Genomic DNA, 24,181 nt, shown 5'->3' on the forward strand with positions numbered 1-24,181 from the left:
TGACTTTACAGCAGCAAGTGCATCCGGTCTTTACAGCAGCAAGTGGTTCAGGCGACACCAGGTTTGCAGGCTCTTTTGATTCTTCTACATTCAGATTCTTGGGAACGTGCCCAGTCGGAGAGGTTTGCCTGTAATCTTTGACTGCAGCAGGCCAGATTTCTCTGAGGGTGGTTCCGCTTTTTGCAGTGCTGCTCAGTTGGGCGAGGGACGGGACTTTGTCTCCCTTGAACATGGGATGTCGCTGGGATTCCTTGCTAATCCCCCAGGGGCCTCAGAGGAGGTGGAAATCAATGGGCGATCCTCTATTGGGATATAAACTTCCAGCTCTCCTCCTCACCAGGGGTTGCTCCTTTCTCGCTTCTGAGAGCTCGGTGGTTACATTTCTTTTTATTCCGACTTCTTTCCTAAAATGCACTCCCCCCTCCCTCTCCTCTTCCTCACTGGGTACTCTGGGCCTCTCACTGCCTCACCCCCGTTGTTGCACACGTGAGCCTCGATAGCGAGGGTCACAGACTATCCGACTGTGGAGGGCATCACAGCGGTGCCTGATCCTATCCTCACTCGGCATCCAGCGCTGAACACACACAGGTCCGGTGGAGGGGTCACGGGGCTGTTATTACACCGAGTACACTGGCTGATTTCACCCTTCGCTTGGCCAGAGATTCTGTGGTCCATCGTGGTCCTCCTGCCACTGCCACAGCAGCTAACTCAGCCGAGAATGGGTAGCAAACCACAGGACATGCTCTTTAACCTCCCATAATGCTGCCTTTCTTGTTTTTCTTGAGTTTTATCAATATTACTTGACATGAATCAGTCATTCATGAAAGAAAGACTTATGAAATAATACTAAGCGGCCTGCGAGTGGCGCTGTCCAGGGAGAGTATAAATACTCGGGCACGGGCCCAGCTTGCGCAGGACATTCTTAACAGGAACTAGTGAAGGACACAACTAGACCTCCATGTTGTAAAACAGTTGATTAAAGCTTTGTTTAACGCTTAGACCAAGTGCCTAGTAGTTTTCTTATGTCATTACTCTGGGCAGTGCTCCTGTGAACTTTTTCTTTTATTCCTCCCAACCTCCTAAAGTGCCGTCCTACACACTCCTCCTCCTCCTCCTCCTCCTCCTCTTACTGCTTTGGAATCAAGTCTCATCACACTAACTCAGGCTCTCAGAACCGCAGGTGCTCCTCACTTCCCTCAGTCTTCGCTCCCTGCTCTAACATTCAGGCTCGTAAACCCCAAGCTTGGAATCCAAGCATTATTTCTTGACCGACCTCACCTTCTCGGCGCTGCAGCCTGGTGCGTTGCCCTGCAATGTTCCCTCTGAAATTTTCGTTGTTGTGCGCAGCCAGTTTTTTCAATGTGCGGTACCGTCAAATCTTTTGCGCTGTATTTGACAGCTTGTGAGTGGCCTGTGCGGTACCTTCAGGATTGCTGTGTGCCCTCGCGCAGCTTACAACAACAACAACTTGTATTTATATAGCGCCTTTAATGTAGTAAAATGTCCCAAGGCGCTGCACAGGAGTATTTTAAAACAAAAAATTTGACACCGAGCCACATAAGGAGAAATTAGGGCAGGTAGAGGTAGGTTTTAAAGAGCATCTTAAAGGAGGAAAGAGAGGTAGCGAGGCAGAGAGGTTTAGGCAGGGAATTCCAGAGCTTAGGGCCTAGGCAACTGAAGGCACGGCCACCAATGCTTCAGCGGTTATAATCAGGGATGCTCAAGAGGGCAGAACTAGAGGAGCGCAGATACCTCAGGGTGGGCGGGGGGGGGGGGGCGGTGGTTGTGGAGCTGAAGGAGGTTACAGAGATAGGAAGGGACGAGGCCATGGAGGGATTTGAAAACAAGGATGAGAATTTTGAAATCATTCACTGCTTAACCAGGAGCCAATGTAGGTCAGCGAGCACAGGGGAGATGGGCGAACGGGACTTGGTGCGAGTTAGGACACGGGCAGCCGAGTTGAGAGGGAGCATTGCCGTGGACCCAGGTTAATTATATGAAGCTGGTAGCAAAGGCAGTGGGAGCTGTTGTTAAACAGGTTTAATAGCAACATCAGAGTACTAAACTTACACAAGAGAATTGGTACAGGTTGCGTTTACAGTGCATTCAAACACACAGTTCAGAATTACAGCAGTGACAAAATAGAAACCATCCTCCAATGAAACTGTTTTCTTAAGAAAAAAAATGTACCTTTGCTCTCACTGGAAGATGTATGTATATATATATATATATATTTATTCTCTCACTCTCTCTCACCAAAAAGTGCTGTTCATTTCAACAGAAAAGTTGGTGACAGCAAAGGTTTTCTTCCTCTTCAATACTTAGCGTACAATACGGACTATGAGTCGCACATTTATATAAGCCACTTTCTATAAGGTAGAGATTGTCCGCCGTTATTGTACAAGCGTTTAGTTGTGTTAGTGTCCTGCTTCCGCTCCGCACCATGTTAAAGGAAGCATGAGCCTGCTAACACAGTGGAGAGAGGAATTTGACACGACTGTGTTTAAAATGGGATAATGTCTCCATTTAAAATAGCAAAGAAAGCGACCTGACACAAGCACGTTGATAACATTACTGCCAGTAATCTCTAACCTTATAGCTTACTGCTTTCCGTTTTAATTTTAAAAAATCTAAAAGTTGGCCTAGTGTATAAGTCACTCTCTTACTTTCAGAAGGCATAAAACCAGCTTGATGGTGCAGCTTACAGACCAGATTCTACGCTAAGCACTTCACTTTTGTAAACCAAAAGGATAAAACAAGTATTAGTTAACTGACACAATATTTTAAACTGCTTTTAGAATCACAAGTTACAGTTTTAAAATGCAGGAGAGGTATTCAGTGATAGTGTAAAATAGTGTTAAACACAATTTTGGAAAAGAATTGTTTTCTCTTGTTAATACAATGTCAATCAGTATTTACTGCCAAAGCAACTAAACCACACCGACATCGTTTAAATTACTGTTACTATGGAGATATTCTGAACCCATTTCAACCCAAGTTATGTCCTTTCAGCGTCTTTCCTTTCCAGCTCTTTCTCAGTAAATTGTACGCAATGTTCATAGTTATTGAGATGCACAATTGCGTGGGTATTCTCGGAATATCACTCAGTTCACTATCCAAGACCCTGTGTAATTCACTCTGCAAAACATCTTGGATGATTTGAGCACCGTCAGCTCAGAGGGACTCCCCAGTACAACACGCTGTCCAGTCGGAGAAATCATTTGTGTAATGCACTGTCCAGTATGTGGGACTCCCTTGTGAAAGGCATTTTCCAGTCTGAGGGTGTAACCAGTATAATGGACTGTCCCATGTGTGGGACCTCCCCCCCTCCCCCCGTATAATGGACTGTCCTGTGTGTGGGACCTCCCACTTCTGTATAATGGACTATTCCATGTGTGGGAACCCCCCCCTCTGTATAATGGACTGTCCCATGTGTGGGACTCACCCCCCCCTGTATAATGGACTGTCCCATGTGTGGGACCCCCCCCTCTGCATATAATGGACTGTCCCATGTGTGGGACCCCCCCTCTGCATATAATGGACTGTCCCATGTATAGGACTCCCCTCCACATATAATGGACTGTCCCATGTGTGGGACCCCCTTCCCTGTATAATGGACTGTCCCGTGTATGGAGCTCCCCACCTCCTGTATAATGGACTGTCCCATGTGTGGGACTCCCCACCCCCTCCTATAATGGACTGTCCCGTGTGTGAAACCCCCCTTTTATAATGGACTGTCCCATGTGTGGGGCTCACCCCGCTTGTATAATGGACTATCCCATGTGTGGAACTCCCCCCCTCCACCCTTGTATAATGGACTGTCCCATGTGTGAGAACCCCCCCCCCCGTATAATGGACTGTCCCGTGTTTGGGACTCCCCCCCGTCACTCTGTAGAGTGGAGTGTCCCATGTGTGTGACCCCCCCCCCCGTCACTCTGTATAATGGCCTGTCCCGTGTGTGAGACCCCCCCTGTATAATGGACTGTCTCGTGTTTGGGACCCCCCCTGTATAATGGACTGTCCCGTGTTTGGGACCCCCCCGTCACTCTGTATAATGGAGTGTCCCGTGTGTGTGACCCCCCCCCCAATCACTCTGTATAATGGAGTGTCCCGTGTTTGGGACCCCCCCCGTCACTCTGTATAATGGAGTGTCCCATGTGTGTGACCCCCCCGTCACTCTGTATAATGGAGTGTCCCGTGTGTGTGACCCCCCGTCACTCTATATAATGGAGTGTCCCGTGTGTGTGACCCCCCCCCCCGTCACTCTGTATAATGGAGTGTCCAGTGTATGGGGACCCTCGCCCCGTGCCCCCCCTCCCCGTCACTGGTACCTATTAATCCAGTGCCAGTGTGAGTGATGTCAGTGTGTCACACGTGTATACTTCTGTGATCCTACTTATATAACAACAGTACAAGGAAAATCTAGCTTCCAATTTCCTGATCAGATTTTTGACCCCCGTCTTTTCCTGAACTCAGCATTAACCTGGGTGCTTCAGTAAGGGAAGGGTGATAACTAACACTATTCAGTGGTGCAGCATGTCCATTGTTATGTTTATAGGGGTCCCGTCAGACTCAGTATTGCAAAAGTGATACCCTGCGGTTTGTGAGGTCATTTTCTCTGTCAATGTCCTTTAAAACAATATAAGGAAGACATTCTCTAGCTTGGCACTCTGGCTTCCACACCAAAAATCAAAATGGCTGGTAGTATGTACAACTGATTGTAACGTCATAGAGTCAAGGGCTGAAATGGGCTCTTTTGGATGTAACGGAAAGTAACTTTGATGTGTATCTGACAATTAGTACATTAATTTGCGTGGAACAACATAAAACAAGGGGTGATCAAAGGCTATGTTCAATTTTCATACTAACACTAGTAGAATCTTAGCTTATTTGCTGTTTTGTTCCATCATTACACTCTCTTTCTCTCGCACTCCTCCTCAGTTTTAACATATTGGATTAGATTTTCATCTTCACCACCTGGAGGAGGTAATGTGGGGTTGCGGGGGCGGGGGCGGGGGGGTGGTGCAGATCACCCATCTTTTATAAAACCATTGACTTCATTGCAATTAAAATCGGGTGGGTCCAGTGGATTATCGCCCAGGCAGAGAAGATCAAAACCTACCCCATAGTTGTCTGAACAAAGAGCCTGTTTAATTAACACACAGGCATCTGCGGAAGACATCTCCTTGGTCCTTGCACTGGGGGACCAAAATACGTCAAGGAAGTGGAGCTGAAAGGTCCCGTCCAAATAGGGTGAGGAAGGTGATGTAAAAAAAACATTGGCGGCAACATGTTAAAAGTAACTTAAAAAAAAACAAAGTGCTTTCCTTCTCCATAAAGAAATCATCTAATAATCTTCAACATGTTAATGAATTCATACGGTAAAATACAAAAAAATAATTGGTTCAATCAGCTTTGTATCCCTTAAGACAATGACACCAAGTCAAGTTGAAGCGCAGCAGGCTTCAGTAGCGTTTGCATTATAACGAGGCTTCGACGATCAGATTTGACCTGTGAACCTGGTTCCCCTCCAAGCTACAGGCTTCTAAAATCCGAGCTTGGTGTCATTGAGGCAGTACTTTTTTGTTGAGCCTCATTCTTTCTCCAGCTTTTATCGACCCTGCTGGCGTCCTGCTCTGCAGGCTCTGCCCCTTCACCAAAGTTTTCCAATGAGAAAACAGTGGCAGCGATTACAGCAGCAAACCATGCTTCCATCTTTGGCATTTTCTGGTGCAAAAATACTTTTTTGAGGGTTAGAGGAAGGACCGTGACAATTGGGTAGGGCAGGTTCAAATCTATAACTCCTGAGCAACTTCCAAGTCATGGTGTGACATTGTGGCATTGACAGAATTGATGGGCAAGATCGACAAAGATATCAGCTGGAAATGGCACGGCAGAAGATGGTTTGAGAGTAACGTTTGTATTTTGTGGCTTCTGAAACCAACACGCAAACGTTCTACCTCAACAATAAAGCCTAAACACTCCGGAGGTGAATCTTGTCTGGAGCTCTTCTGCTCGTCTGGCAAAGCTTCTGTGGAAGGGCTGCAGAAATCCTGAAAAATTGACATCAATGGCGTTGATGCAGTTTTTAGGCTTTCCTTGGTCTTTCTGCTGGACAAGTGGGAGAACTATCAAGGAAATTAACCCCCTTGATGTCGGTGGAAGGATCCCATCTTTCCATGAGTGTCACAATGGACACCATGAACTGTCTGAAATAATAGCCAATTTTTTACAAAGTGGATATTATTTTATTTCTCACCAATTTTCTCCCCTCCCTTCCTCTCCTAAGGCCACTGACTCTCTTGCCTGGTTCCACAAGCACCCAATGCCCTCCAGTGTCTTCCTCGAGTGGTCATTACCCAATGTTTAAAGCCGGGATGGTGAGCATTGGCAGGCTATTTAATTATGGGGGGGGGCATCACAGTCAAGATCAACCCTGTCTTAAGCCGACATCCACACATGCCAACAGCCAGCAGGGAGTTGCTGAACAGTAATCAGGGGAAAGGAACCCTGGCCGATTTTTCCCTCGCCTACCAAGGCCACTGAGGCCAATTGTAGTGCTCCTACTGCCTCTCCATTGACTCAACACCTGGGATCTACCTGGTGTGTATCGCTCGGCTCCACATTGGGCAAGCTCACTGAGTCATGGGATGAGGGCTGGGGAGGCTCTTTTAACCGCTATATTTTATTTCACTAAACAGATCTGTCTGAATTGCAAGCCCGCAACATGAAGCAGCTCCTCTCACAGCTTGATGACTCACAGGGATGGCAAATAATTATTCATCTCAGTAGCTCCTTCTAAGTTGTGTGGGGAATGTGTTTCTAATAAAGAAACAACAGAGGCTCCAGGATGCAACAGAATGGCACAGATTTTCAAACTTTAATTGTGAACAGGCATAGATTATTTCAGGTTGTCGGCCTGTATTTAAGCCAATTTTATCCACTGAAAGAAATGATTGTGTCGTTTCTGCTACAAGCAATGGAATGCTCCCCTCAATGAGTTTATCCATTGAATTAATTGAATCCTGTAGACTGTGAGCTTCCAGTCTTTACAGAGTTAACTGGCTTCAGTCTTGCTGACAATGCAGGAGTTACGATTGGACGCCACGCTCCTTAGTGAGTTGTGTGAACGTGAGCGAGAGTCCTCGCTGCCGGCCCATACGGCTCACACCAGAAACTTAAAAGGGGTTCATTGAAAGCCTAACCCTCCTGGCCAGAAACCGACAGGATCAGATCGGCAGCGAGGTTTAAACCCCCGCCCGATCTTACTTCTGTCAGACCCCTGCACGATGGCCGGGTCAATCCTACCCCCAAAGCTGCAATGGCAACTTTTTATTAACTGTGCGTACACTTGAGAGCTCAACCTGCAACCTGATACGGTTGCCCACAGCAACCAGCGCCTCCAGTTGTGCCATTTGTGTTTGCCATCGGTAGCAGTTCGTGGGGGGTAAAGTGAGGGCACTTCTGATTGGCTTAACGTGACATTGAGGATTGACTCTCCAATATTGTCCCAGGGTCCCAATGTTGTACAAATTTGGCACATTCCACACGTAATACCCTTACCTAACAAAAATCTAGCAATCTCAGTTCTGAAATTTTCATTTGACCCCCCCCCCCCCAGCCTCAACAGCTTTTTGGGGGAAGAGAGTTTCAGATTTCCACTAACCTTGAATTGGCCTGGGTTTGGGAGGGGGGGTCAAAAATATTAGCCAGTGCTCCCATCCCTCATCGCGATCGAACGGCCCCCCACGGTGGAAAGTGTGGGAATTGAGGGAGGACAGACCGCTCTCCCATGATCCAACAGCCTGCCGACACCCAATTGGCCCGGCTCCCACGTGACGCACGGGCACTTGGGCGAGGTCGTGGAGGAGACAGACGGTTGCCAGGGAAACTGTACTGCAACACGAGTCTTCGGGGGAGGAAAGGAGAAAATCGGAAGAGGGAGAAAAAGGACCAAACAAAAGGCGCTGCTCATACCTGCATATCCCCCACCCGCCAACCCCCACCCTGTGTTAAAGGTAACTGCAGGAGAAAGAATTAGCTTTCAACATTTAGCGAGAAGCCGTTTAGAAACAGTGATTTCTCTCCACGGTTAAGCTCCACTTACTCCTCCTTAGAAATTTCCTGTTGCTGAATCGAAATCCATTTTATTATACAGTATAATTTAAAATGAGATATTCATGGATTCTAAAAAAAAACCCACGGTTGTCATGGTTATGAACCATCTCAAAGACAATAACAGCGTTGGTGTAGTACAAAAAACAATGCAAAGCGCAAGTTATCCAGTCAACATAGGCCACACACAGATCCTCGGCCTGTGCGCCAGGCGCTTTGACCTCGGTGCTCCACAGCTCTAAGTGTTTGCACAACACCATTTTAAGAAAAAAAAAATTATGTGACAGAAAACAGATTTTGTAGAAATTAAAAAAGTCCTTCGCTCCTCAGAGGCTTAAAATTCTCTCTGCCAGTTTGCAGGCTTGGTAAAATCGGCAAGTTTAGAGTGAGAAGCTATCAGTCACACAGTCTACTCCTTTTGAGTGTACATTTTGTTTAACGGTATGAATTTTTAAATGGCTGACACCTTATCCATTCTCGCCTCCCCTCCCCACCAAAAGCCAATTTGGTGATGTTCCAGAAAATTTGATTTGCTTAATTTTTTTTGTAAGTAATTATAGTACTCTTAAATATAATAGAAATTGGTCAGCTATCACAGTTGTTCGCCTATAATTTAATAGCACTGGGGTGCACAAGTGACAGAGTGGCCTGGCTGACAAGCAATGCCTCCAATGGGCTTCCAGTACAAGCCTGTTGTCATAGCAACATTTCTCCACAATTGTCTTTACAAGAAAATCTGGGTGCTGCTCCATTTTGGAAACTATGCTGAAGTGGGGGTGGGCGGGTGGGGGTGGTTGGTGGAAGGTGACCGAATACAAGTTCAGAGCCCTCGGCCTCCTCCACTGCAGTGCAGCCCCCAATCTCAGTTGGGCAGAAGGCCAGAGGCTTCCCCATGCAGGAAGGTGGGGGGGGGTGGGGGAACATGAAAATAATCACAAGGGACAACTACAGCAGGCTGCTCTGGTACATTTTCTCAGAGGTTGGATAAACAGAGGTTTCGGCCGAGGCCTGGGGAAAGCCTTCCCACAACCTCGGCCTATCAGTTTTTTGGGAGGGTGGGAACCTAAGGATAAAAGTGGAACAGAAAAGAAACCACAAATATGAGGACTAAAGTAGTAAGTCTGTTAAACAGGATATACACTCTGGTTTAAGTGGAATTTACAGTATTCATATTTCTCATCATTGCCTCAAGTCTTAATCTTAGCAACAAACACCATTTTAGGAAACATTGTCTCTGAGTAGGTCCTGTTTATGGAAAGAAGCGATACTATTTCTCTCACACAAAAAATATTAAATGCTTCTCAAAGAGTTAAATTCTGTTAGCGGATCGTACCAGCCTGTAGTCTCTAAGTACGTGGCATCTAATGGCACTGTTGGCAGTGGATCCCAGTTCATGAGATTGTATCTCCACTATAGACACTTCTGAAAAGTTGTCAGTCCTGTCAAAATTTGGCTGCTGTGTAGTTTCTCTTAACACCTGACATTGCACTCCCTTCCAGCTCTGGTAAAGGTTTAATTCTTCAACAGTTCTTCCTTATTTTCTTCTCCTTCTTCATAAAATAATGTTATTTTATAGGCATCCGTACTTAAAAAAATAAAACGAGGTTCTGCTCACTCCCTGTCCCACGGGTGTGCAAAAAAAAAAGTCGACATCCGTGTTTTACAGATTCACCAGTGGAATCCTGGGAAGAAAAGAAAAAACAAAACAAAGTATTCTTTTTAAAAAGGACAATTAACCAGATGGAATTTCAGCAAACCACAAGCACCGCTTTTTTTTTAATGATCAATATTTAAATTGGTTGTCCCCGTCAATCAGTTCAGATAACATGCTGATAAAGAGTCTGTGAGTATGACAGTATTAGCCAGGACAATAGACGGGCAATGGGTCATTTATTGAGTACTAGCTGCATTTACTAATGGGGGATAAAAACAGAAATTGCTGCAAATACTCAGCAGGTCAGGCAGCATCTGTGGAGAGAGAAACAGAGTTAACGGTTCAGGTCGATGGCCTTTCGTCAGAACTGAGAGATGTTGGAGATGCACAGCTTTTAAGCAATTTCAGAGTCGCAGGGACGTGGGGATGGGGGGTGGGGTGCAGGAAAAGAAGAGGGGGAGGTCTGTGATAGGATGGAAGGCAGGAGTGATTAAAGGATAAGGCCGAAGGGGGTGATAACGAGATAAGTAAAGGGACAAGAGATGGGTCCAGAGGAGGTGTAAATGTTTACAGCAGAATAGCAGAGGGGGAGGGAAGCATGGAAAGTGTGGAAAAGGCGGAGAGGGTTGCTGTGGCCCGGGAATATAAATAATAATAATAATAATAAGGATTCTAATAGCCTGAAAAAGGCCATGTGGAAACAGGTTGCAAAGTCGAGTTTTGTAATTTGATGGTGTGTTTGTATTGGAGATTGACCTCAAGAAGAAGTGGTCTCAGGTTACCAGGGCTTCTGGAGGGAGTTGCCAGTACTCTGGAATCCGCTCTGTTTCAATTGCAGGAGAGACTACACAGCAATAGAGCAATAGACTAGCATGTGCTCCCATGCACATGTAGTTGTTCGACACTTGCAATTTGAACATCAGAAAGGTCATGGTTCCTTAGTGGGTTCCCATCTAAAACACTATGCCCTAATTCCCTGCCTTCATCCTCCTACCCAGCTGTTCACTCAGGTTGAACCAGACGGTTTGCATCCTTGGAGCCCTGCGTAACTCTGAGCTGAGCTTCAAATCCCAGCTCCGTAACATTGTCTGTCTCCGCGCCTACCTTAACCTCACCGCCACTGGAACCCTTATCCACGCCTTTGTCACCTTGAAATCTGCTAGCCCTCTTTTTTTCTGCCAGCACCAAATGTTAACATCAGGCCTTACCTCGCCGCCTTCTGCTCCCCTGCCTCCCTTCACAAACTCCGACTCATCCAAAGCTCTGCTGCCCGCAACTTGCTCTGCACAGGGACCTCCCCGACCTCACCAAACTCCACTGGCTCCCTCTCTTCCAAATCCCTCTATGGCCTCACTCAATCCCACTTCTGCAAGCACATGCTGTAGTTGAGGCGAATAGCAGAGATGCATTTAAGGGGAAGCTAGATAAGTACATGAGGGAGAAAAGAATAGAAGGATATGCTGATAGGGTGAGATGAAGTAGAGTGGGAGGAGGCTCATGTGGAGCATAAACACCAGCGAATGGCCTGTTTCTGTGCTGTAAATTCTATGTAAAAATCTTCTCCAGCCCCACCTCCCACCTTCCCTTTGCTCCATCATTGGTAGCAATCTCAACTCTCTGCAACTCCCTCCCCAAAAAACCCTCTGCCGCTCTACTTCTCTCCCTATCTGTTAAACCTTTGCAAAATCTATCTTTTTGATTATGCTTTCAGTGATTTCTCCTAACTCTACTGATTGGGGTCCATTTGTCCTGTGTGAAGTGTTTTTGGGGTAGTGTTACTGATGTGATATGAATGCAAGTTGTGACATTTGCGACTTTAGGCTAGAAGTTACTGTTGGTGAAGTTAGTGGATTTTAACATAAGAACATACATAAGAAATAGGAGCAGGAGTAGGCCATGCGGCCCTTCGAGCCTGCTCCGCCATTCAATAAGATCATGGCTGATCATCGACCTCAACTCCACTTTCCCGCCCGATCTCCATATCCCTTGATTCCCCTAGAGTCCAAAAATCTATCGATCTCAGCCTTGGATATACTCAAAGACTCAGCATTCACAGCCCTCTGGGGCAGAGAATTCCAAAGATTCACAACCCTCTGAGTGAAGAAATTCCTCCTCATCTCAGTCTTAAATGGCTGACCTCTTATCCTGAGACTATGCCCCCTAGTTTTAGACACTCCAACCAGGGGAAACAACCTCTCAGTATCTACCCTGTCAATCCCCTTCAGAATCTTGTACGTTTCAATGAGATCAACTTACATTCTTCTAAACTCCAGAGAGTATAGGCCCACTCTACACAATTTCTCCTAACTCTACTAACAGAGCTGCTAATCCATTTATTTTGAATGGATGAAAGTCTCCATTAAACAATCCACAGAACAGTGTGACAAATGTGTTGACTGTTCATTTGCCAATATCACCAGCAGTAACTTCTATCCTTTCATTTTGCCAGATCTTCCTTCGACAACAGGGAAGGTCCCTATGAAGCAGCCATTGGGAAGCTGTATGGCTAACTTCTACAGCCAGGAACAGCCCTCAGCCCCATGTCCACCTGCGGCCAGAAAACATAACGGCTGCGCCTCGGCCAAGTCACACACCATCCTGACTTGGAAATATATCGGCCGTTTCGTCATCGTCGCTGGGTCAAAATCCTGGCACTCCCTCCCTAACAGCACTGTGGGAGTACCTTCACCACACGGACTGCAGCGGTTCAAGAAGGCGGCTCAGCACCACCTTCTCGAGGGCAACTAGGGATGGGCAATAAATGCTGGCCTTGCCAGCGTCGCCCAGATCTCATCAATGAATAAAAGAAAAGGATGCAGCAGTTATATTGGTGCCACAGCGCCGCAGCCTCAGAGATACGAGCACAAGCCACCACTTGCAATGGTTCTCCTGGACTCCAGGGGGAGCTGTCCCCATTTACCTCAAAATGCTGCCCCGAAAATCCCAGCTGGGAGTGGGAACCGAGCTGTAAGATAAATGTCCTCTTAGTTACAAAACAAAAACTAAACACACACCTAATTCTCGTGCTATTTTGCTTTGCTACATCAAGTATGTTGAAAGTTTGCTACTTTAAGGATAAGGGGTAAGCCATTTAGGACAGAGATGAGGAGGAATTTCTTCACCCAGAGAGTGGTGAACCTGTGGGATTCTCTGCCAAAGAAGGCGGTCGAGGCCAATTCATTAAATATATTCAAGAAGGAATTGGATATATTTCTTAAGGCTAAAGGGATCAAGGGATATGGAGAGAAGGCAGGGACAGGGTACTGAATTTGGATGATCAGCCATGGCAGAGCAGGTTCGAGGGGCCGAATGGCCTACTCCTATCTCCTATATGTTTCTATATATGTTTATGCAAATATAAGGGTCAATTTTGCAAGGCTCCACTCCCAGTATGGAGCCTCACCAGAGAGGGCTGTAACAATACAGGGCTAATTCTGGGACTAACGCTCCCTACTAGTGAGGCTCTGCACTAGGAGCAGGGCCTTGTAAGATTTTCCCAATAGTGTAAAGGTGGCCTTTTGTTTGGCATGCATTGCCTTATGATGAGTGTGGCTAGCTTCATGCATTTCCCCCCAAGATCGCCCACTTGTACCGTCAGGACACCAGAGACAGTCCTGATTCTGGGGGCAGCGCTGTAAGGGGGCAGGCTGGTATAGAGACCTGCCCCATGCTGAAGGAGATCGCTCAGGCTGGTATAGAGGCCTGCCCCATGCTGAAGGAGATCGCTCAGGCTGGTATAGAGGCCTGCCCCATGCTGAAGGGAATCGCTCAGGCTGGTATAGAGGCCTGCCCCATGTTAAAGGAGATCACTCAGGCTGGTATAGAAACCTGCCCCATGCTGAAGGGAATCGCTCAGGCTGGTATAGAGACCTGCCCCATGCTGAAGGGAATCGCTCAGGCTGGTATAGAGACCTGCCTCTTGCTGAAGGGAATCGCTCAGGCTGGTATAGAGGCCTGCCCCATGCTGAAGGAGATCACTCAGGCCGGTATAGAGACCTGCCCCATGCTGAAGGAGATCGCTCAGGCTGGTATAGAGTCCTGCCCCATGCTGAAGGAGATCGCTCAGGCTGGTATAGAGGTCTGTCCCATGCTGAAGGAGATCGCTCAGGCCGGTATAGAGACCTGCCCCATGCTGAAGGGAATCGCTCAGGCCGGTATAGAGGTCTGTCCCATGCTGAAGGAGATCGCTCAGGCCGGTATAGAGACCTGCCCCATGCTGAAGGGAATCGCTCAGGCCGGTATAGAGACCTGCCCCATGCTGAAGGAGATCGTTCAGGCCGGTATAGAGACCTGCCCCATGCTGAAGGAGATCGCTCAGGCTGGTATAGAGACCTGCCTGTTGCTGAAGGGAATCGCTCAGGCTGGTATAGAGACCTGCCTCTTGCTGAAAGGAATCGCTCAGGCCGGTATAGAGACCTGCCTCTTGCTGAAGGGAATCGCTCAGGCTGGTATAGAGACCTGCCTCTTGCTGAAGGAGATCGCTCAGGCTGGTATAGAGGCCTGCCCCATGCTGAAGGGAATTGCTCAGGCTGGTATAGAGACCTGCCTCTTGCTGAAGGAGATTGCTCAGGCTGGTATAGAGGCCTGCCCCATGCTGAAGGGAATCGCTCAGGCTGGTATAGAGACCTACTCCATGCTGAAGGGAATCGCTCAGGCTGGTATAGAGACCTGCCTCTTGCTGAAGGAGATCGCTCAGGCTGCTATAGAGGCCTGCCCCATGCTGAAGGAGATGCTATGCCACCAACAGCAAACCTAAATGACCCACACCGGCGATGATGGGCACCATGGACTGCCATTTTACTGAACACTCAGCCCATCTGTACGGGCCAGCGAGGCAGTGCTGCCACGCTGGGAAAAGTCAGCAACAAAAAACTGCCCAACACAACTTACCTATTGCACTGGTGCTGAGAAATGTAACAACATAAGAATTAGGAGCAGGAGTCGGCCATACAGCCCCTCGAGCCTGCTCCACCATTCAGCAAGATCATGGTTGATCTTTGACCTCAACTCCACTTTCCCACCCGACCCCCATATCCCTTGATTCCCTTAGAATCCAAAAATCTATCGATCTCAGCCTTGAATATAGAAGAAAGAAAGACTTGCATTTATATAGCGCCTTTCATGAACTCAGAACGTCCCAAAGCGCTTTATAGCCAACTTTTGAAGTGGAGTCACTGTTGTAATTTGTGCACAGCAAGCTCCCACAAACAGCAATGTGATAATGACCAGATAACCTGGTTTTAGTGATGTTGGTTGAGGGACAAATATTGGCCAGGACACCAGGGAGAACTCCCCTGCTCTTCTTCGAACTAGTGTCACGGGATCTTTTTACATCCACCTGAGGGGGCAGACGGGGCCTCGGTTTAACATCTCATCCAAAAGACGGCACCTCCGACAGTGCAGCATTCCCTCAGCACTGCCCTGGAATGTCAGCCTAGATTTTTGTGCTCAAGTTTCTGGAGTGGGACTTGAACCCACAACCTCTGACTCAGAGGCGAGAGTGCCACCCACTGAGCCACACATGACACGCAATATACTCACCGACTGAGCATCCACAGCCCTCCTGGGTAGAGAATTCCAAAGATTCACAACCCTCTGAGTGAAGAGATTTCTTCTTATCTCAGTCCTAAATGGCCGACCCCTTATCCTGAGTCGATGCCCCCTAGATCTAGACTCTCCAGCCAGGGGAAACAACCTCTCAGCATCTACCCTGGCAATCCCCCTCAAAATCTTATATGTTTCAATGTGATCACCTCTCATTCTTCTAAACTCCAGAGAGTATAGGCCCAATCTACTCAATCTCTCCTCAGAGGACAGCCCTCTCATCCCAGGAATCAATCTAATCGTCCTGTCGTAAACGATTCTGAAGATTCCGAAGCGCCTTCACATGGAAGCAGTCTCATAATACTAACACATTCAAATCTCTGTGCTTAAATTACTCAAACTGGATTGATCTATTGAAAGCATGTTGGTGGGATTGGATGATGCAGTGGGTTAACACCATGTCATTTCACCTCTGGAACCTGGGTTTGAATCTCCTCCCTCTGGTTGATGTGTGATTCCTACAACACGTGAATCTGGGCAGCCTCACACCAGTTCCTAATGAAGATGGATGCACAGCACCAAATTGACATAAGGAGGTTTCATTTCCTCTGTGCACTGGTTAAATAAGATGCCTTTGTGTGATTTTGACGGCAGTCCTTTTAATTTGGTGATTGGGCTACGAAGGATCTTCTGAGTTGGATTCTGGGAGTCCAGTTCTCGCTGCTTATTCTGTTTAATCTGACTCCAACCTGTAGAACCATTGGTCTATGGTGTAAGGATATCAGCAAATAGTGATGATATTTGTCTGTGTTTGATTACTTATGCCTTACAGCATATTTGTCTGTGTTTTTGATTGCTTGTGCCTTAGCAGCAGAGGTCATGTGACCAGACAAGCAGGCTGGCAGTTTTACTTTCAGTTTCATTCTCGATGCATCACAGCATAGTGTGTTCTGTAAAAGCTGTAGAAAGTCTTGAACAAGACTTTAGATTAAACAACATTCTCTTTCAGAAATGAGTCTTTATTGAACCCAAAAAGAAAACAAAACATATGGAAACCCGATTTAGCAGCATAAACTCCAGGAGCTGGCTCCCTGAATCCAACTTAAAAGAGCAAGATATATGGGGCTGAGATTTGTGGACAAACTCATTCGAAAATTGGACCATATGTTCCAAATCACGAGTGCCAACCCTGATTGGATTAGATGCCGAGTTATTTAAGCAGTTTCAAAATAGCTGCTGGGCATCTGCACATAAAACCTGGAGCAATGCGGGAATGTTCAAAGGATAGTTAACCAGCTCGTTGTCTGTGTAATAGTCAGACACGGGTAGTACAATATGAAAGAAAGAACCCGCATTTATATTGCGTCTTTCATGATGTCACGACGTCCCAATGTTGAAGTGTCACCGCTGTTGTAATGTGGGAAACGCGGCAGACAAATCGTGCACAGCAAGCTCCCACAAACAGCGATGTGATAATGACCAGATAATCTGTTTTAATGAATTTGGTTGAGGGATAAATCTTGGCCAGGATACCAGAGCGAACTCCCCTGCTCTACTTTTAAATAGTGATCTTTTATGTCCACCTGAGAGGGCAGACGGGCCCTTGGTTCAACATAGAATCATAGAATAGTACAGGACAGAAGGAGGCCATTCGGCCCATCGAGTTTGCACTGGCTCATTTGAAGGGCAAATAGTTAGTCCCACTCCTCCGCTCTTTCCCCATATCCCTGCAATTTTTTCTCCTTCAAGTGTTTATCCAATTCCTTTTGGAAGCTATGTAAGCATCGAACGCAGGCCCCAAGTTTATTTCAGACTTTTTGAATGATTGTTACTGCTGTTTGACCGACTGCCTGTTTGGAGAAGATGGGAGGGGCCCAGGTGTTCGAGGACAGGAGATTCCAGCCAGGTCTACAAACATAGAAACATAGAAGATAGGAGCAGGAGTAGGCCATTCAGCCCTTCGAGCCTGCTCCGCCATTCAATCAGATCATGGCTGATCATCCAAATTCAGTACCCTGTCCCTGCCTTCTCCCCATGTCCCTTGATCCCTTTAGCCTCAAGAAATATATCCAACTCTTTCTTGAATATATTTAATGAACTGGCCTCCACCGCCCTCTGTGGCAGAGAATTCCACAGGTTCACCACTATATGGGTGAAGAAATTCCTCCTCATTTCAGTCCTAAATGGCTTACCCCTTATCCTTAGACTATGACCCCTGGTTCTGGACTCCCCGGCCATCAGAAACATCCTTTCTGCATCTAGTCGGTCCAGATCTGACAGAATTTTATAGGTTTCGATGAGATCCCCTCTCAATCTTCTAAATTCCAGTGAGTATAAGTCCAATTGACACAATCTCTCCTCGTACGTCATTCCTGCCATCCCAGGTATCAGCCTGGTGAATCTTTGCTGCACTCCCTCCATGGCAAGAACGTCCTTCCTCAGGTAAGGTGACCAAAACTGCACACAATACTCAAGGTGCGGTCTCACCAAGGCCCTGTACAACTGCAGCAAGACATTCTTGTTCTTGTACTCGAACCCTCTTGCTACGAAGGCCAACATACCATTTGCCTTCTTAACCGCCTGCTGCACCTGCATGCTTACCTTCAGCGACTGGTGCACAAGGACACCCAGGTCTCTTTGCACTTCCCCTTCTCCCAATCTATTGCCATTCAAATAATAATCTGCCTTCCTGTTTCTTCCTAAACTAATTATGGGAGAATGTCTGGGCAGACAGAATTCTCTGGGAAGACAATGGGTCCGGGGAGATGACTCATACGGTCATAAGCACCTAGAAGAAATAGCCCTGAAAGGCTGGACAAAAGAGGGCCATTGTAAATCAATGGGAAGCCACTTAACCCAGGATCAGGTGAGCAGTGCGGCCCATCATCTGCCATTATCACCAGCACCTAGATGGGATAGCCCCGAAAGGCAGGAAAGAAGACAAAGAAGGGTGATTTAAAAGACATCACTGCAACTACACAGGGCAGAGTGAACTTTTAGGATATAGAGCGGGCAGCTTGGCCAATTCTCTCTCTCTCTCTTGCTTGCTCTAAACCCCACGAGCGACAAGAGCCTTGCCTTACTCTTTGACTGCAGGAACGAACCTCGAAACTGGGACTTGGATACTGCATCGGCGCTACGGAACCAGGAGACACGCTCTACACAGGGCAGCAGAGCAAGTAAATGGACAATTGGGGTGAGCATTGTCCAAGTCCACACATCCTTAAGACCACCAGTACTGTGTGAGGGGGCGTTGTGTGTCCCAACCAATCCAGAGGGGTTTAGTGGGGAGGTTCTGTGTGTATTATATGGTGTTTGTTCCAGGGTTTGTGGGACAAGTCCATGTTATACTCTGTATAGCAACACAGTGTGATTTTAGGCGTCTTAATACGAGACGGGCCTTTTCGACAGGCCAAGTTGTATTGTTGTACTGTTTGTTTTATGCCACAAGGCATTTTACGTACTGGAGGCGGGTGTGTGTGCTAACCTTATTAAACACCATACGGTTAAGTCCAAAAAGCTTGTCTGTGTCCCAATCCTGTTCACTGTAATTCCTGTTGTATAGAACTAAGTAGGAGGGGTGATTCCAATCACCAGAGCAAACCACCTACAGAATTGGCGACCGTTGGCAGGACGATAGGTTGTGTGGCCAGGATCATGGAAAGTTTAGAGGGCAAGAGATCTGCAATGGGGGACAGAATTTCCTCCTATGTGTTTGGTAAAGTTAATGTGTCTCGGCAGTGGGTGCTGGAGATGTTGCGTTCTGACAATCCTCAGGATAGGGCTGCTAAGTGGACTGGGTGCAAGGAGCATAAAAAGTCTAAGGAAAAGGCGATTTGGCTCCTGCGCCTGCAGAAACAGGTCCAACTGCTCAGGGAGCAGGTTGGAAAGCTGCAGGCCGAGCTCAGGGAATCAGAAGAAAAGTCAGACACAAGGGGGATAGTCGGGCATAGACTAGTGGAGGAGTTGCGCGAGGAAAGACAGGAGGAACGCGCACAGGAGGAAACCTCCAGTAACACCGGGGAGTACCTGCAGTGCCAGGTCACCGAGGCCAAGCTCAATGAGCAGGCTGTAAGGGAGGAGAACGCCCGCTTAACGGGTAAAGTTGACGGGCTAGAGGGGCAGCTTAGAGACATAAAGGCAGCCTACAGGGTAGCCAGGAGCAGGGGGTACGAGGATTTAAACCATGGGTCCTGTGAGGAAAGGATAAAAGGTCTGACCCAAGCCCTGTCGAAAGCCAGAGGGATGGTTTGCTTAACAACCCCAGGGGAAGCTCGGGTGGACTGGGAACAGGAAAGACAGGGGTCTGAGGATTGGGTCTGGGATAGGGGAGTCCCACCAGCGCCGGAAGCGCCACCGAGACCAATGTATCCTCTGATGTAATAAAACTCACTACGCACTTGGTTCGAGTATAAAGCAAGGCTTTAATGAACTTGTTTCAAAACATGGAGGTCTAGTTGTACTTCACTAGTTCCTGTCTTACAAAATGTCGCTGGGCAAGCTGGGCCACGTCCGAGTATTTATACTCCTTAGACGGCGCCACCAGCTGGCCGTCCAGTGTTATTTCATGAGTCGTTTCTTCATGATGATGAGATTTATAACATCCTCTGCGGTAGCAAAAGTAGAGTCCACCCACACCTAACGGTGCTCAGGGCCCGCTGCAGAGCGATTACGTGGTCCCGTTTACCACCCCAGAACTGCAGGCTATGATAGCAAGCATGCCCAAATTAAGAAAAGAAGGGGACCCCTCCGTTCACTTCACGGAAGTGGAGCAAATTGGGGGGATCAATGGGTGTAGTGAGGTCAAAACTCACAGGCTGTTACTATTTTCCCTGGATGGAGAATTGTTCCAGGCCCCGTCCGCAGCCACCAAGCTGGGGCAGGGAACCACGGCAGGTTTAAAGGAGGAAATCCTGAGAGCCATGGGACATATCCAGGGTAGTCCGTTCTTCCGAGTGGAGAGAACGCTGCAGCTGGCTGGCGAAGCACCACAGGCATTCGCAGACAGGCTATGGCCGATAGACGAAAAGGCCACGGGTGGGAGACTAGACAGGTTACAGCTGCAAGGGGGACCCAGGAATCACTGGCTCAGGACCCTCGTGGCAAACAGTTTGCCACGAATAAGGCAAAAGCAGAAGTCTGGTTTGACTCCGAGGACCTTGCGAATACGAAGGCAGGCGTGCTGAGAAAGCTGAGTCTATAAGGCCGATTCCGGGGAGGAGGTCAAACCAAAGGGGAGGGTCCACGAAATGAAAGCCAGTGAGGGTAATAGGAAGGAATGGCGTCAGGATGGGGTTAGTGCAGAAAAGGCAAGGACATGTTTCGGGTGTGGGAAGACGGGATACTGGAGGCGAGAGTGCCCGAACCAGAAAAAGGGGCAAGGCTGAGGGGATCCTCCGGTGCAAACGGCACAGACTGTCGAGGCGAAGGGGGTGACCGGGGAACCGTTTGATGTTCTGGTGGCTGCCCTTCGGACGGTTTCTGTGCAGGAGAAAGGGAGCATAGACGCTGCCGTGAGCAGTGTGATCCCCACCGCTCCCATGTGCCCAACACCCTGACTAGAGCGCACCCAGCCTGTGTACCTGTGTCCGCTCACAGACGATGAGTGGGGCAGACCTTGTGTGAAGATGGGGGTGGAGACGGTCCACGGGAAGTACTTGGTGGAAACCAGGGCTTCGAGCATGGTGATCCATTCAAGGGACCCGACCAACTCACCCTGGTCTAGCAGGGTCCCATTCAGCCTTGTGGGGTTCACAGGGAATGAGCAGGCTGGGGCAATGTCCAAACCTTTGGCCATAGATTTAGGATCCCTCCACACCACGTGGGAGTGCGTCCTGATAAAGTGGCAACAGCCAGGGTCAGGAGTCCTGGGGGCCGACTTTATGTTAGTCCATCATATAATAGTATATTTGAGGAATTACTGCCTTTGGGGAGCGGTGAGTGCCGATAAGGAGGGAGAAGTTATAGTAACCCCTGAGGACAGGGATCACTATATACATAAGGTTAAGGCCCACTCTAAGACAGAGCCCAGAGGGGAAGGTAACCAAAGGGCCGACAAGTTGGCCAAGCAGGGGGCCAGGGAAGGAGAGTTCTGGGATCCCTGTGAAGTAGGCCCAGTAGCAGCAATCCAGGACAAGGGAGGAACACCGGGGGTAACTTTGGGCCCGGACTTAAAACAAGTCCAAGCCCAAGATCCCGTCCTTAAGGCTATCCTGGGGAAGGAAAAGGGTGAACAGGTAGAGGGTCCGTTCGGAGCAGCGGACATTAAAGAGGGGATGCTATTTAAAGGGGATCGGTGGATTGTTCCCAAGCGGTACCAGAGGGAATTCCTCCAGTTGGCCCATGGGGGCCCAGGAGCGGGACACCCAGGGCCGGAAACTACCTGGCAGAGGGTAGAACAGGCAGGGTGGTGGCCACAAGTCAGGGAGGATATCCGCGGCTTTTGCGCGGACTGCCTGGTGTGCGCAGCAAACAACTCCGATCCTCAGCGGAGGAAAGTCCCCATAGGACACACGAGGAGGGTAGAGGGACCATGACAGTCCCTCCAGGTCGATTACATCGGACCACTACCCACCACACAGGCAGGTAACAAATACTGCCTAGTCCTGGTGGACGTGTTCTCCAAGTGGGTGGAAGCCTTCCCTTGCCGAGCAGCCACGGCTTTGGCGACGGCAAGGATTCTGGTAAAGGAAGTGTTCTCCCGGCGGGGACTGCCACAGGTCGTGGAGTCTGACCAAGGGAGTCATTTCACAGGGCGAGTAATGCAGGCCACCTTGAAGCTTTTAGGGATTGCGGGGAAGTGGCATGTGGCTCACAACCCACAGTCATCGGGGGTTGTGGAGCACCTTAACCGGACGATTAAAGAAAGGCTAAGGAAAGAGACAGGGTCGTCCCCGAAAAAGTGGGATGAGGTCCTGCCGTTAGTTTTAATGGGTGTCCGGGCCAGCCTCTCCAAAAGCATGCGCTCATGGCCGGGAGGGTCATGCGCACCCCCACCCACGTTTTGGCACCGGTCCTAACGGAAGCCCAAGTCCGGGAAGTGAACCGGAACAAGTTTGTGCAGAATCTGTATGATAAATTAAAACAGATTCACTGGCAGGCAGCCAATAACATGGGGAACTAGCACCGGAAAAATCGGTTGCTGCTCGAGCCCCAGAAAACCCACGAGTGGAAGGTGGGAGACCAGGTAATGGTATGGAACTGTTCCCGGGTAGGGGCATTTGAGCCACGATACATGGGGCCATATAGCATTGTGGACAAGGCAAGCCACATGGTGTACACGGTTAAACTCCCAAAACGCACAAAGTGGTTCCATATTAACCAGTGCAAGCGGTTTAACCCAGGGGAGAGAACAACGACATCAAGGCCCAATAATGGGCATGGTGGACGCGGGTCTTCCTCCCATGATTGGGATGACGATGACCCGGTGGTCGGGACAGTAAGGAGGAGCAGTAGGGTCCCACGGCCGAGGACGCCGTGGACGCTTGCTTACACGCCAGCCGTGAGCCGCAAAAGGCCCCGGTGAGAAGAGCCTTAGCGGGGGCACCCAGCAACACGGGCAGTGATGTACATGGTTCTTGTATATAACGAAGCCAGACCTGTGGAGGGAAACCCTCTCACAGAAAGGGATTGTTCCTTTTTGTTTCATAGGAAGCCGAGGACGGAATGGAGACAGCCCTGAGACTGAGCGTGATCTTGATGTTGGCCGGAAGGGGGCACAGCAGGAGAGGGGACACCGAGTCGTCCCTCCTCTACGGCTGTAATGGGGGGGGGGGGATCCACTGTGACTAAGGGGGGTAGGAGGGGGCACACAGGCGGGATGGTATCCTACTTCCACAAGGGAAGATGGCCAGGGTGGCTGGGGTCCAATTCGACGAAATACTCCAGCCACGCCAGGTTCACATACGGGGAGGCTTCCCTACCATGTCCCCAACTGAAGATCACAGCCACACGGGTTAGGGTGACCGAGGGCAAGTGCGTGTGCTTAAGATGCAAGGGACACATTCCCCTGGGACGGTGGTCGTGGCTTAGGAAGTTGAGTCAGGACAAGGGGAACAGGACAGCGGACTGGGAAAGACTGGGGATCAACACGTACTGACAGAACATGGGTCGAAGGGGGGAGTGGAAGTGTGCTGGAACAAGTGGTGGAAGGAGGAACAGGGGATTTATGTGTGTGTGTGTGTGGGGGTCAGAACGGATCTGCCCAGCGGGTGTGTCGATTGCTTTCATACGGCAATAGCAGGATTCCAGGACCGGTATGGGATGGGATCGGAGTTTGGATGCTTGCGTCGTCCCAGACCCTCCCAACACAATAAATTCCATGGCACTGGTAGTGCACGATAGGAAGCCCCTGCCCACAGCCCCACCAGTACAGGAGGCAGAAGTTAGGTGTCCCGCCACCACACCCGGCCCAGGGAATGGTTTAGTTCTAGTCCTGACCGGGAAGGTTTTATTCCAGGATGTACATTACGCGGCCGCGTCGGTCATCTTAAATTTAATTTGGGTGCAGCTGCCCATGTGGTGTCCGAAGGAGACTGAGCAGTTTTACGAAGCCCTTATTAAAGAAATGTTCCGCCAATTTTTCGAGCTCAGCTACGGAGATGTAAGTCGGGAGAAACTGTATGGCATGGATGTGTACGATAGAGGCAAACCGGGTCGATAACATTGGCGTCTTGAGGTGCATCAGCGGTATCATGGGGCCCCACCGTTTGTTATAAAGTGGGAGCACGCCATGACCGGCACTGACCTCAAGGGGTGCCAGAGCAGGGGCGCACACGTGATATTGTGTCCCCAGCACCTGAATGCGTTCGATCGACCAGTGTGTGGGTTTGAATCGGGAAGTGCAGAGCCCATCAATTGCACCATGGA

The 24,181-nt window shown here is 48.8% G+C and overlaps 1 protein-coding gene across 1 annotated transcript in view; it reads right to left on the reverse strand.

Moving 5' to 3' along the window:
* Positions 1–8,007: 8,007 nt before the first annotated feature.
* ajap1 (adherens junctions associated protein 1) overlaps positions 8,008–24,181 on the reverse strand; it is a 210,280-nt gene continuing 194,106 nt past the window's right edge. Inside the window, exon 4 of the mRNA XM_085967513.1 lies at positions 8,008–9,797. Within this exon, the coding sequence (XP_085823639.1) occupies positions 9,776–9,797 (22 nt within the window). The 3' untranslated portion in view covers positions 8,008–9,775. The remainder of the gene's footprint in view (positions 9,798–24,181) is intronic.

The sequence above is a fragment of the Somniosus microcephalus genome, chromosome 25, assembly GCF_052327205.1.
Source record: "Somniosus microcephalus isolate GS21.2 chromosome 25, FLI_Smic_1.0, whole genome shotgun sequence".
NCBI lineage: Eukaryota > Metazoa > Chordata > Chondrichthyes > Squaliformes > Somniosidae > Somniosus > Somniosus microcephalus.